Genomic DNA, 14,783 nt, shown 5'->3' with positions numbered 1-14,783 from the left:
CTCACTCACACACACACACTCACACACACAAACACACACACACACACACCCACACACACACACACACACACACACACACACACACACACACACACACACACACACACACACACACACACACACACAGAGAGAGAGAGAGAGAGAGAGAGAGAGAGAGAGAGAGAGAGAGACCACATTTCAACATGTTGTACTGTACTGTACAAGAATGGTGTCTCTAGGTAACTGCATGGAATCGTAAACAGTAACCAGCATCTTGAACCCACTGTGACCGTGTGACGTACCAAGTAGTGGACATCTGAGTGTGGTCTCTCATACATTATTGATATATTGCCATTCCCTAGGCACAAAGCATGTTGTACATGCGTCAAATGGCCTCCTCTAGCATATATACAACGGTTAATGTGGTGCGTTGGCTAGGCCAGTTGATATAGTGTATAGACTATAAATGCATTCATGGACATAAAATGGTTCTTTGTCATTGTCACTTAGTTGAAAAGCACTCCAATCCCTCATGGTCATTGGCAAGTGTCGCAATAAGTGTTCATATTTTCACATATTTTCATATATTCACCGACACCATACAGCTATGTGCACTCCTAAGCTGCCGCAACTGTCACGAAAGAGAATGTGTATTGTGTAGAAATAAAAGTCAATAAATAAAAAGCATACACTGTGTTAGCAAGGATCATTCCTTTGTTCCACAATTATATATATATATTAAAAAAAACATCTTTGAGGGTGTTGAATAGAATTGCAGCTGAGAGTGAAATTCCACAGGAAAAACAGCCCTGCAAGTACAGGCACGAGAGAAGGAATGTTAGGGTTGAGGAGTCCTGTTCTCGCCAAGGGATTGTTTGTGAGCTGCACGGTGAGAAAGTGCCACCCAAGGCTAGACGCATTATAACAGACATGTGAAAAAAGAAAAAATGAGGTGGAACAAATCTGCACAGTAAAATCCTTAGTATTCTTCTGAGAGTGTAACAAATAGATAAATTAACCATGAGGATTGAGGAAGATGGGGTGTTGATGTCTGAGTTGTGATATGCACCATACTAACTGTATATCTATTCTTGCCACTCTGACTCATATACACATGCTGTTGACTTTGTTGGTCTAGGTATAAGTCCTACACTGTAAAATCCCCTGTGTTTATTCATTTTTCCTCTCATTAAATGAACACTCAGCGGATTGTGCAGCGTATGCTGCTTCTTAGTCTCGACCTGCTTCTCTGTCCTGGTTCTGTCCGTTTGTCTTTGTCTTGGTGTGTGCGTCTATGTCATGATCTCTCTTGATGTGTGCGTCTATGGCATGATCTCTCTTGATGTGTGTGTCTATGTCATGATCTCTCTCATAGATGTGTACATCTGGGTACGTGCCCTGAAATCCCAGTGAACTCAACTTTGATGTAGAATTCTGGCGATGACAGTACTAGAGACAGATTACAGGTCAAAAGGAAAGCCCCTATACATTCAGTAGGGAGTGGGCGTGCTAGCAGTGCACCCATCAAAATGTTAAGGAATAAAGTGACAAACAGTATCACAACAGTCACCCTGAAACTGTGGCACAACTAGGCGCCACTGTCATTATCGTTCTGCCTTTGCCATAAATCAGGAATTACCACACACACGCGCACACAAACACACACACACCCCACACACACACACACACACACACACACACACACACACACACACACACACACACACACACACACACACACACACACACACACACACACGCGCGCGCGCGCGCACGCACGCGCACACACACACACACACACACACACACACACACACAGTTCTGCATGATAATATGTGTTCATGAGTTATAATGTTGATAAACCATCACTGCAGACAGAGTAGTGATTTCTATTTAGCTCTGTTTGATAAATGCAAAAGAAGACGTGCCTGGCAGAAGCAGACATGGCGTGGCAGTACAACATTAATAATGCTTATACGAATTCATACCACATTTACAGTACCATACATATTCATTGTGGCTGCTGTGTGGACATGCATGGTCAATCTCTCTCTCTCTCTCTCTCTTCTCGACATCTGTGACTGTCTCCCAGCCTGCCCACACAGACAGCAGTACAGTACAGGCTGCAGTACAGCAGACTGTGTGTGTGCTTGAGTTGCACACAGAATGTCAAACCACGTACTGTACCTCCTCCACCAATCCAGCATGCCGTATATTGCAGGCCTATATTTCTGACAGTAAAACTTCTCTGAAACTACAAAATGTGCCACACAACACAAGAGAGACTGGGGAGAGAAGGTGGTTCTGTGCAGACATACGCAAAAGTGGTGAGGGAAAGCTATATCTATATACTATAGTCAACTCAAGTGTCAACGGATATGACAGCTGCCTCGCCTCCTCTGTACTGTGTTGGAACATCTTACTACAGAGCAGTGGTTTTCAAACAGTGGGCAGGGGACCGCCAGTTGTCCTTGAGGGGGTTCCAGGTGGTCCCCAGCTATAAGATGAAGAGTTGGTAACCAAATGGACCCTTATAGATCTTTAACTCTTGAGAGTGTATAAAATGAAACCAAATGTCAAAATATTTTGTATCAATGTTTGCCTATTATCTCTCCTGGTCTATGGTACCAACATAAATACAGCATGGACATATTCTTTATAGTTTTGGGTCTGCAAGGCTACATCTCATCAAATGGTGGTCTGTGGATCAAATGCCGAATAAATAATGGACCTTGATATAAAAAAAAACACTAGAGCACTCTATTTAGTTTGAAAAGCATGTTATTATTTGAAGGCACTGTTATGCGGAAGCCAGAGCCAGGGGGTGTGATGAAATAAAACCACTTACACAACTTAGACAACTCAAGTAGGCTATCAGTCAAATTATTAAAATAATATAGCCTACACAAATATAAATATTAAAATAGGTAGAAACGTAAGAGATCTTCAAACCATATAGTCTTGATGAACCATGACAACTTCAATTTGATCAAGTCAACTCATTTGTGTGACACTGATACACTTTGAGTTCCAGTTAACTCACAGACCAAAGAGGAACTGAAGAGTAGGCTAGAAAAATAAGCCCAAAAGAGGAACTTATCATCTGTTTCAAAAGCGGAAGGGTGAAACAGAGGAGAACCGCTAAACCACCTATAGTATAGTTCCTCGCTAAAGCAAAGATAATAAATAAAGGGTTATTAATCAGCATATAAATGGTCAATTCGTCAATATCAAAAGCGACTCTCCTCTCTATTGAAACGCGATTTAATTTAAAAATAAAAAAAATAAAGAAACTCCTTATAAATCGGCATCCATTTTGTAGGCTAGACTATGCATTTTGTCACCAATCTCACCAAACTGTTTCCATTTTTGTCTTCCCTTAATTTTATATCAAAGCTGCATGGCTTTATTAACTGCTGAAATAAAATGCATAGCAGGCCTATACAGGCCTGGCCTATAACGCATCATTGACTTCAAATTAACTTTTCCTACATTAAAAAAAAATCATTATTAGGCTACAGGATATGTCAGTCAGTCAAAGGGATAGATAGCCTCTATCAATTGAAGTTATAAAGGCTTAAAGATTTATTAAAGAGGTATTAAAGATTTGATTAATTGTACAGAACTTACCCATCTCCCACCACCACACATTTGATGGCTTGCATTGTCCAAACTTTTAAAAACGAAAAAAACTATTATTAAAGTATTAAAGAGTAAAAATTTAAAGAGAGAACTTTTCAGGCGACAATTACAAAATAAACTCAGTTAACGACGCTGTGTCAAATCTCTCTCTCTCTCTCTCAAATGTCCGTCGTGCTCTGGAGCGTCTATCCGCCCTGCTGTGTAGTCGCAAATTCTCGCGCCGCTCAACTCCTGCTGTCCTGACAGACAGTAGGAAGTAGTTAATGCAGTACGACATATAGGCCTATAGCCTACAGCTAGCTACTGCATGGAGCATTCCTTCAGTCTACAAACTTTAGTGAATTAAAATAATATATGTTTCATTATGCTATAGGCTAATTTCTAAAAATGTTTATTTTATTTCTATTTCTTTCTTTGTTTTATTATAGAATTATAGCTCAGTCTGTAGGCTATAGGATGCCGTATTATAGCACATTCCTGTAATGTTATTGGTAGTCTCAGCCTGTGTTTTACCCATGCAGTACACTAGATGGGGCCATATGTTTAGAAATGAAAGAAGGTCCACTGAGGATCAGATTATCAATGGCCAAATGTAGAGAAGTCTTAAAGTGTTACTGTTCTTATTTGCATATATATAGGCATAACAGGGTTATTCTCATTTCCCCTTTCTCACTCACACACACACACTCACACACACAAACACACACACACACACCCACACACACACACACACACACACACACACACACACACACACACACACACACACACACACAGAGAGAGAGAGAGAGAGAGAGAGAGAGAGAGAGAGAGAGAGAGAGACCACATTTCAACATGTTGTACTGTACTGTACAAGAATGGTGTCTCTAGGTAACTGCATGGAATCGTAAACAGTAACCAGCATCTTGAACCCACTGTGACCGTGTGACGTACCAAGTAGTGGACATCTGAGTGTGGAAGGATAGAGTTGTGGTGGCATGTAGCAGCACCTGCCCCCCCTTTTTCTCTCTAACACATAATGATCTTATCCTGTATAACATCAGTCATTCTCTGACTGACACCAACAACAACAACATGAATGTACAGAGAAAAGACAGCTTCCTCTGGGGAAAAGGTAGGCTCTTCTTAATCTCAAAGTTATAATCTACTCTAGTGGGTTTTCAACCAGTGGGCCGGGGACCACCAGTGGTCCTTGAGGGGGGTCTGGGTGGTCCCCAGCTAACTGATGGAGAGGTGGTAGCCAAATGGACGCTTATAGACCTTTAAGTCTTGAGAGTGTAAAATGAAACCAAATGGACCCTTGCAGGTCGATTTGGTTTCATTTTACATTTATTTTTAAACTTCTGCATGACTTCATTTACAAGAAGTCTACACAGGAATTGTTATTTTGATCAATGTTTGCCTGTTATCTCTCCTATGGCACCAGTCCCACATCAATAAACCATGGAATTGTGGACAAAATCGTATCCGAACGATATCAAACAATTCTTTCGTTTGGGTTTGAGACTGAGGCTAAATCTCATCAAATGGTGGTGAAAAGCACTGATCTACTCTACCGTATGTAGTTTTCCATTCTAGCCTGACACAGACACTAAACTTTCTTTTCAAGGGGTGCATTCGTACGGTTTGCTGGTGTAGCATACTGTATGAGAGGAACTAGTATATATCTGAGACTAACTTGAGATGAATTGAATATGAATGACCCCAATGAAATAAACGGGGGAAAAAAGGCATAGGCTTTCTTGGGTTTTAAATCCTCTTAGCAGACCTTGTATTGAACTGTACTTTCTGAGTTTGTTTTCTGCAAACTGTTAATAAAGTATTCAATCAATCAAGTATTGTTATTCACAGTGTACATAATTTAGTCACTATAGAGCTATAGCTTCTGTAAAAAAAGAAATTAAAAAAGAAAAGTCCTATACAAACCGAATTAATATCAATTATTAGATGTTACTCAGCAAATATGTTCACAGTTTTGTGTCAAAGTACAAGCCAGGTAGTGTAGTGGTGTTTTATTTGATTACAATTTTCATTACATATTTGGCCGTTTCGCTGTCCTGCAGAAATGCATCTGGATTATGGACAAACCCAATCCACTTGAAAACAGTTGTACCTTAATTTTCATTGACACAGTGCAGTAACAGTAATTTGTAACTCTGATAGTGTGAAGATATAACCATAATGGACCGCATGTCCATTTGGTTACATGTTTACACACACCACGTTAACGCTGGGGATTTTACTTTGTATGGCCTTGCCAGAGGCTGACCAAGTCCATTCTCCATTCTGAAGAAAGAGGCATTCTGAAGAAACAGGAAATATGTTTAACTGATAGTAAAACAGCCATGCAGTGTGACCAGTGGGATCATACAGTACGTAGGTGTGGAGGTTGTTGTCATGACAATTTACTGTACTGTCAACTCAGCATAATTATCTCCCACACTGAAGGCTGTAAGGAATATTGAAATCAGTAACTGGGAGTCAATATGAATGCTGTTAAAATGATTCTTATCTCAGTAACACTCATACTGTATGTCATCCCACAGGTCCCACAAGACTCGTTCCCGTGGGAAGGAAGCAGGTTGAACCAATCAAGTTTCATAAGAGTGATCTGTTGGATGACATTCAGGTACTGTGGTGATATAGCCTATACCTATAGCCTATATAATAGTGTGTATATAGCCTATAATGTACAGCCTATACAGTGTGTCAACTAAGATATGGCCTTCATGATAGTCCATGTCGACGTCACTTCACACTTTGTCAATTCGCTCTCTTAGAAGCTGAGGTTGGTGATTGATGACGGAAATCATGATGAAATTGAACACGCTGAAATGGAGGAGCAGAAGTGAGTTACAGCACAGCTCACATATTCATTGCTCATTTTCAGTCAATAGGGCCTCTTCCTCTTCTGTAATGGCTCTTTCACACACTGAAACCCCCCTCAAAACAGAAGTGATGCTTAACCACTTGAACCTGTAGAGTCCCTATTCTGGGGCAAATTGGCAAAATTGGCAAAAAATTGCAGATCTACAAGCTCAGAACAGCTTGTACTACATGTAGAGGTGGAAAAGAAGGTGACCTACTCCTGTCAATGAAGTATATATGGCTTAAGTAATGACTTCAATGATGTATTCCCAGTATTTCATCATTAGTCCAATCTAGTAGTAATCTAGTTCCTGTACACGTGTGATGGTCCACAGGCGTGTTTCCTGTGTCTTTTGTCATATCACGAAGTGGTTAAGCCACGCAATGGCAGTTACATGTATTACTCATGTGACACCAACATAATCTCATGGTGCGTGTCTTACATAGGCCTATATACGTATACTGACCCACTTTCTACAATGCTAAAACCTAACCAATAATAGGACAGGTTTTATGATTAGTTAATCTGCCTTATACTTGTCCAACAGGAAACTTGCACTGAAGAACAAGAGATTCTTGAGTGGGAAAAAGAAATTCAACATGGACCCCAAAAGGGTGAGCTTATAGGCTAAGTGTAGCCATAGCTTTGGTGTCCTATGGGCAGAGCTTTTGTATGTACAGTGTGTGTGTGTGTGTTTTGATTGATTGATTGAAATATTTATTAACAGTTTGCAGAATTACAGTACATTTCAAGCACAAACTCAATACAAAGACTGTTAACTGTGAGTGGACGACCCAATTAAGCATTACACTTGTTTACAAGAGGGTCCACCATGTTCAATTCATCAAAACATTTAGAGACGTACAAATAGACACTTCTATATAGTCAAAGAACAGAACAGGAATTCATCATAGAGGTAAAAAGGGAAAAGAAACATATACAGTGAGGGGGAAAAAGGGGGGGTGGGGGGGTGGGGGGCGGTGGGGGATTCAGATTTTTACGGGGGCCAGTTTCGAATTGCAGCCGTCCGTAGGTGCCCTTTGAGAGCGGTTTTGAAGGAGTCAAGGGATTCGCATGTCTTAATGACTGTTGGTAGGGCGTTCCACATTTTGGTGGCATAGGAGCGAAAAGAATTTAGTCCCTTGTTTGTGCCGAATCTGGGTTGTACATGGTGAGGGTGAGGTGGGTTCGGGGGGTGAGGCCAAGTAGGAGCCTGACCAGTTTGTTTTGGGAAGTCTGGAGCCTAGTTTTAAGGGCCTTTGAGGTGCTGTGGTACCAGGAGGTGCATGCATAGTCAAAGAAACCTTGTACGAGGGCTCCTGTTAAGGTCTTCAAGGTGTTTTTATTGACCAGTGAGGAGATCCTGTAAAGGAATCTTGTTCTTTGGTTGACTTTTATGATTACGTTGGTGGCCATTTTATCACCGGAAAGATTAGCCTCCAGGATGGAACCTAGATAGGTAATTTCATCTTTACGTGTGATAACATTGTCACCCACATTGTCAACCAAGAAGCCATTTGCCTTGCTGAGATTACTATTAGATCCAAAGAGAATGGATTCAGTTTTTCCCAGGTGTAAAGATAGTTTGTCATCAGCGAGCCAGGTGCAGATTCTACCGAGTTCAGAGCTGAGGGCCTTTTCAACCTGCAGTTTGTTCCTGTCCAAGACCAGCAGTGCCGAGTCATCTGCGAACAGGAACAAGTTGCAGTCACAAGCTGAAGTCATGTCGTTTACATATATTAGGAACAGTAAAGACCCTAATATGCTTCCTTGTGGAACACCACAGCTTACTGGGAGGGGGGGGACAGTGTTCCGTTCACTGTGTGTGTGTGTGTGTGTGTGTGTGTGTGTGTGTGTGTGTGTGTGTGTGTGTGTGTGTGTGTGTGTGTGTGTGTGTGTGTGTGTGTGTGTGTGTGTGTACAGATAGGCTATCTTCTCCATCAATTCTCCATGTTAATTCAACTCTGAGATTTAAATTAACATTGAGGATTTCTCGTAGGATACACACATAGTAACAAGGAAGGAGGAGACATAGGTTCATCAACTTCATACTTTTGGATTTGTAGTGTGCAGTCTGTCTGTCTGTCTGTCTGTCTGTCTGTCTGTCTGTCTGTCTGTCTGTCACAACAGGAGGGAGTAGAAAAACTAAACACATACACACACAACCCACCAAAACACAAAACAACAAGTGAATGTATAGGAGTCCTCTACACTCTACAGTGAAAAGGTGTTGCATTGGTGCTTTGCTTTTCAATGGGAAGGGAGCAGTTTGTTCCCATAGTGTATTTCAGAAAAAAAAAAAAAAAAACGCTCCATTAAGTATTGAAAAGCATTGGCAGAATCCGCCGTATGGTGGCAGAATTAAAGTTCAGTATGTGACCGCACCGATAAGCATGTTTTTAAAGGTCTCTAGAGTGGGGGCAGCTTTGACCCGGTCTATCAGGTATATTGCCATTAAACCTATAGGCTGCAATACATTTTTTAGTGTTAAAATGTTGACATACTGTATGATGTGAATAGGGAAATAATTCAACGCCTACTGGCATACTGTAGGTTTGCAGGTTGCACTGTGCAATTTCACAGCAAACACGTGAATTTCTGCCTTATTATCACTCATACCGAGTAGAAAAACTACTGCAGTTCTTCTCAATTTGCAATAGACAACCACACAAGGCTAGAAAAGATTATTTGACTCATGAACGGATGTTCGTGCAGAGGAAGAGCGAGGTGTGCAGAGGCAGAAGATGAGCAGCAGGGAGAAAGCCACATCCTGTTCCTTGAAGTAGAGCATACACAGAATGCCACTAAGCGTTAGTGACGACCACCACTTATATCTTCTAATCTACCCTGTTAAGCAAAAAATAATAATCACCCTACGAATGACCTCTGCATTAAAGCCTGTCGATCTACTGTGTATGAGAAGTGTCAACATATCAAATGGTTTATCTGATCTCAGGTGACTGTTCATGTTAGAAATTACCATTCTTATTTAGAAATGGTGCTGAAGAAATTCTTTAGAGGGAGAATTAAGCCTTCTTCTTCTTCTGTTTTGTTTTGTATCAATTCATTAGTTCTCCGGCCATTCTGTTCCCTCTCATGGCTGAGAACCTTCTAGGGAAATGTAATGTCAGTCAAATTAGTTTATGAACAGTGCAGTGGGATTGTAATTGAAAATTCGATCATTATTATCCTAAATGCTCCAAATCTTGGTCTACAACCACATGTAACGTCTATTCAAAATGCCATTCATATTCATCCCTTTGACTTTCCTATTTGCTCCAGGGAATTAATTACCTGGTTGAAAATGTCCTATTGGAATGGAAAGCAGAGGCAGTGGCAGAGTTTCTGTACAAAGAGGAGGGACTCAATAAAACTGCCATTGGGGACTTCCTGGGAGAGAGGTACAGTGCACATAACTGTGTTAATTAACCTGATGTGGATATCAGCAAACATGAGGAAAATGTGCAATTAATGTTTATGATTACATTCATCATCCTCTTGGTGATTATGATAATTAACACATTTTGGGCGGGAACCCCTTTTGGTGTTTTAAATTATTGAAAAATAGCAGATCTACAAGCTCATAGCGCGCCACCGAGTGGCACGCTACGAGCTTGTAGGTCTGCTATTTTTGAAAAATCGTGAAAATATTTATTTCAGAAAACTGGAGGATTTAGAAGATGTTTTTTAAATTTTGAGGTCAGGCCGAGGGTTATTTCAAAGGGTTGCTGATATGTCATCTTTTAAATGCATACAGGGAGGAAATGCACCTTGATGTACTGAAAGCCTTCGTAGACCTGCACGAGTTCTCAGGTCTGAATCTGGTGCAGGCATTAAGGTTTGTTTTGAACCCATATTGTGTCATAGCATTTTCTGTAAGCATGCACGCGTGCAGAAATGCAGATTTGCTTGGTTATGTGTTTCTCCATCTCTGTCATTTTCTTTAGACAGTTTCTGTGGAGCTTTCGTCTCCCAGGAGAAGCCCAGAAGATTGATAGAATGATGGAGGCATTTGCAATGCGCTATTGTTTCTGTAATGTTGGCGTCTTCCAATCAACAGGTAGGAGGAATAGACCTACCACCACTAGACACCTAACTGAAAAAGGGGGAAAGGAATGGGAATGTTCTGGAACGGTCATTGAATAGGAGAAGGGTCACACACACAAAGAACTCATTTTCAACAGATTTATTTTCCACATATCAGGACAGATGTTTCGGCTATCCAGCCTTCATCAGTGTGGGGAATCTGTGAATGACATGTCTCTTTTAAGGAGTGGTAACAGTGCAGGACAGGTACAACTGATCATGTTCTGGAAGGGAAAATGACTTTACAGCTTCACCCAGCAGATGGCTGCTCAGATGGCTGAGATGAGCACAGCTGTTATGGGTTAAGTGTCTTTCTCAATTCGACAAAAAAAGAAAAAAAAGGAAAAAAGATAATAAGACGGGATTTGGTGTAGATATAGGGGAAAATGAGCAGAAGTATAGACCCTTTGGGGGACCCTGGCTGGTCAACTAAATATCTAGTTTTGTATGGTTAAAAAAAGATATGAGAAACAAATTAAATCATTTGTGGAACTCTAATGCAAGAAAATTACAAGGGTTCTTCCCGAGGTACATGTAGAGACAGCTTAAAAGATACTGTCTGATTACAAATGGATAAAGTACCACTGAGGATCTTTGTTCACTTATGTCAATGTGTGTGTGTGTGTGTGTGTGTGTGTGTGTGTGTGTGTGTGTAGACACTTGCTATATCCTGTCTTTTGCCATCATCATGTTGAACACCAGTCTCCACAACCCCAATGTAAAAGACAAGCCTAAATTGGAGCAGTTTATTTCCATGAACAGAGGCATCGACAATGGTGGTGATCTGCCCAGTGAACTCCTCATGGTAAGGGGTGCCTTTCTTCTCCATCTGCACCCATCCATGAGCTCTTTATACAGTATGCCGAGGGAAAATTCACTCCACTCAATCAATTACTTTTAGACATTTCAAGACACATTTATACCATGTCACGCTTCCATTTCAACAGGTTTCAAACTTTTTAATACTGAAAGAAGTAGCGACATTTCTTTCAGGTGAACATCCTGAATACTAAGTTATTAATTTAGGCCCATATCCATTTTTGAGGGGCTATCCGGAATGCCGGATAGGGGCGCTGTCGGATTAAAGTCTGAGACAAAATGATTCCTTCCTTATTGTAGTAGTTATACATTTGTACACCGATATAACCAAGTTTAGATGTTTAAACACACTTGTCAAATAATTTTCTCCAGAAACTATACGAGAGTATTCGCAGCGAGCCCTTCAAAATCCCTGAGGATGATGGGAATGACCTCACACACACCTTTTTCAACCCAGACAGAGAAGGCTGGCTCCTCAAACTGGGTAAGAGGATCCTTCTGTATATTGTTTCTCGCACGCACACACACGCTCGCACACGCACGCACATGCACGCACACACAAGTGAGAAAAAGAAAGGTTTCAGATGACTATACTATTTCATGTTTAGAGGGTTGATTTTGATTGTTTGATGGATCATATTCATTCCTTTTGTGCAGGCGGTAGGGTGAAGACTTGGAAGAGGAGGTGGTTTATTTTGACCGACAGCTGCCTGTATTATTTTGAATACACGACAGTAAGTCATTTGGGGAGATAATGATAATTTATGGCACAGAAAACACCACAAATGTCTGTCAAGCAGGCCAAAATGTGTTCTAATATGTCTATGTCCCTTAGGATAAAAACCCAATTGGAATAATTCCACTGGAAAACCTATGTGTCCGGGAGACCAATGACACAAGTAAACAGGTACAATATAAGCTAAAACAGTTCCTTCTATACGTATCAGATGTCACTAACACGTTAGTCTGACAGCAGGGCCCAGCTTCCTCCATTAAGAGCTTCTGCAACCCTACATTATGAAATCCAAATCCAAATACAAATGTGGTTAACTTTGTGGCGTAACAAATGGATAAACTAACACAGATGATTTGATTGTGTATGATTCATAGAGGCTTTGCTTTGACCTACATCGCCCCAGCGAAGTACTTATACAATTGCGTGAAAACTATGTAAATTAATAGCAAGCATTATGTTATGATATGTCATGTTCATGTGTGCGTGCGTGTGTGTGTGTGTGTGTGTGTGTGTGTGTGTGTTTATGTTTGTGAATAGCACTGTCTGGAGATATTCAACCCTAAAGGGCAGAAGATCAAGGCGTGTAAGACGGAGAACAAAGGCAGAGTGGTGGAGGGGAAGCACCAGTCCTATATACTCCGAGCAGCCAGCACAGACGAACGTAACGACTGGATCAAGTCCATCAGGTAAGAGCCAGACACTGGGAAGCAGTGTTAATTTAAGTCGTAAGAGAGTGTAAAAATGGAAACAAATGGACCTGTAATTGTAACACTTGAGGGATTTATATTTTGGAATAGTTCTATATTCTGTACTTGTTGCGAGTGTTTGTTTGGTAAAAGGAGACTCCATGTCTCTCCAGTTTATTAAACAGAAAATTCATTTTCTTAATCTCTTGGTTCAGAGCAAGCATCACAAGGGACCCTTTTTATGACCTCGTGACCGTCCGCAAGAGAAAGGTCGTCAACAACAGCAATGCCTCATGATATGACTGAGGTACAAGTCATTAAATGGAAAAACCTGAGCATCCTTCTGTTCATCGGTGGGTTTATTGTGTGCTTTGGTATAAGACAGTCCAATTAGACTGAAACCAAAAACGTGGTATACCGGCAAAAAAAAGGTTTTAGACTGATGTCCGATTGAGAACTGATACTGAGTGTGGCTGTTTTTGAGAAGTATTGTGTAAGTGTGTATGGTTTACGTTTGAGAAGTGTGTATTGTGTAAGTGTGTATGGTTTACGTTTACGGTAAAGACACACCCCATTTATATTTTGTTGTAAGACAAAGTATAAACTAACCATTAGCCAGAGTGGAAGTTGCACATCTTTTTTTGTGAATGGTGACAAAGGAGAGGACATGTAGTGTAATATAGTTACTGTATATAGTTTTATATGAAATAATTTAATGGCAAAGATGGAGAATCTTTGGGGAAGTTTTGGCTTGAGCATTTGTATTTAAATAACAGTTTCCTTTATTAAACATATTTCTTCCTTGTACAGTACTTTTGGTGCATTACATTGTTGTAATGCACATCTATTTAATGTCCGTTTACATCCATTGTAATCCTTTTGGGGGAAAGGACTTTTATAATGAAATAAGTTAACATGAATAAACTAGTAGTCTTTACGTTTAATCTATTCTTTTAGAAATGCATATTGTAAATAGGTTAATTTAATTTTAGGTTTCAATGTTATTCACTGATGACATGTTCAAGTCAATAAACTGGTTATTTCCTAGGCTTGTGTGGTTACTTCTCCAGCAGATGGTGGTAGACAACCACCTTTTTAGTTTCAAGGGTACAAGTTTTTCAAGTATATATTGTATGTTGTAAGTAACAGGGAAAGTATATGTAGTATATATCAGGGGTTCTCAACGTTTTTGGCTGGGGACCCCCGGAAATGCTTTGGCCATGTATCGTGACGCACGCCCCGCCCTCCCTCCCCACCCCAATACAAACTGACTGCAAAAATAACCTTAATAATAGAGAAAATATATCATAAATGAATACTGAAACTTAAGGAAATGTATGCATGTACTGTGTGTACTATGTAAACTCTTCATTTCCATTTTCCAGCCATTCAGTTGCCCATTCAGTTGCAAAAAAATTAAAATTAAAATTTGAATAAATTGGGGACCCCCCCCCCCCCCCCCCCCAAATAATTTGGCGACCACGAGGGGTTGGGAACCAGAGATCACACCTGCAACGTATATACTGTAAAGAAGCATGATCATTTCCTGTGCAAAGCAGTTCCTGTGTTGCGTTTGTGCATTCATGGGTCTCTGAGTGTGTGTGTGTGTGTGTGTGTGTGTGTGTGTGTGTGTGTGTGTGGTGTGATATAGGGTTATGTTCTGCTCTGAGTTTATGGTTACTTTGGAGCCAGCAGCATTATTATCTTTGCTTTCTGCTAAACTGAATTCTCAGGGCGGTGGGTTTAAGCATATTGACTCACAGTTACTATACAAACTTTAGATTGTATGAACTTTACAATTATATACATGCTAGGAGCTAGGGTGTAATTGAACTGAAAACCCCAAGCCATTATTTTGTTTTCATAAGATAGTGGCTTAGTGGTAAATTCAAGTCTGTTATTGTAATACTTTGAACTGTATTTACTTAGCATCTAAATGAATTGCACATGTGCCATTTTCCTTTTA

At 40.4% G+C, this 14,783-nt stretch overlaps 1 protein-coding gene across 1 annotated transcript; it reads left to right on the top strand.

The window, feature by feature from the left end:
* Window positions 1–7,043: 7,043 nt before the first annotated feature.
* Window positions 7,044–13,681, top strand: LOC306936556 (cytohesin-3-like). Its single transcript, XM_079520114.1, has 11 exons — window positions 7,044–7,104; window positions 9,773–9,891; window positions 10,248–10,328; window positions 10,438–10,550; window positions 11,233–11,381; window positions 11,768–11,879; window positions 12,053–12,129; window positions 12,231–12,302; window positions 12,669–12,817; window positions 13,033–13,316; window positions 13,355–13,681. The coding sequence occupies exons 1-10, from the start codon at window positions 7,090–7,092 to the stop codon at window positions 13,112–13,114; spliced, it is 969 nt and encodes a 322-aa protein (XP_079376240.1). The 5' UTR covers window positions 7,044–7,089; the 3' UTR covers window positions 13,115–13,316; window positions 13,355–13,681.
* Window positions 13,682–14,783: the final 1,102 nt, after the last annotated feature.

This window comes from Electrona antarctica (assembly GCF_951216825.1).
Source record: "Electrona antarctica genome assembly, chromosome: 14".
Taxonomy (NCBI): Eukaryota; Metazoa; Chordata; class Actinopteri; order Myctophiformes; family Myctophidae; genus Electrona; species Electrona antarctica.
Note: the sequence above shows the minus strand (reverse complement) of the source record. Positions and strands in the feature narration are given on the sequence as shown.

Coding starts and splice junctions, on each gene's coding strand:
- LOC306936556 (XM_079520114.1), top strand. Junction 9,892..10,247: donor GGGGACTTCCTGGGAGAGAG/GTACAGTGCACA, acceptor AAATGCATACAG/GGAGGAAATGCACCTTGATG. Junction 11,880..12,052: donor AGGCTGGCTCCTCAAACTGG/GTAAGAGGATCC, acceptor CCTTTTGTGCAG/GCGGTAGGGTGAAGACTTGG.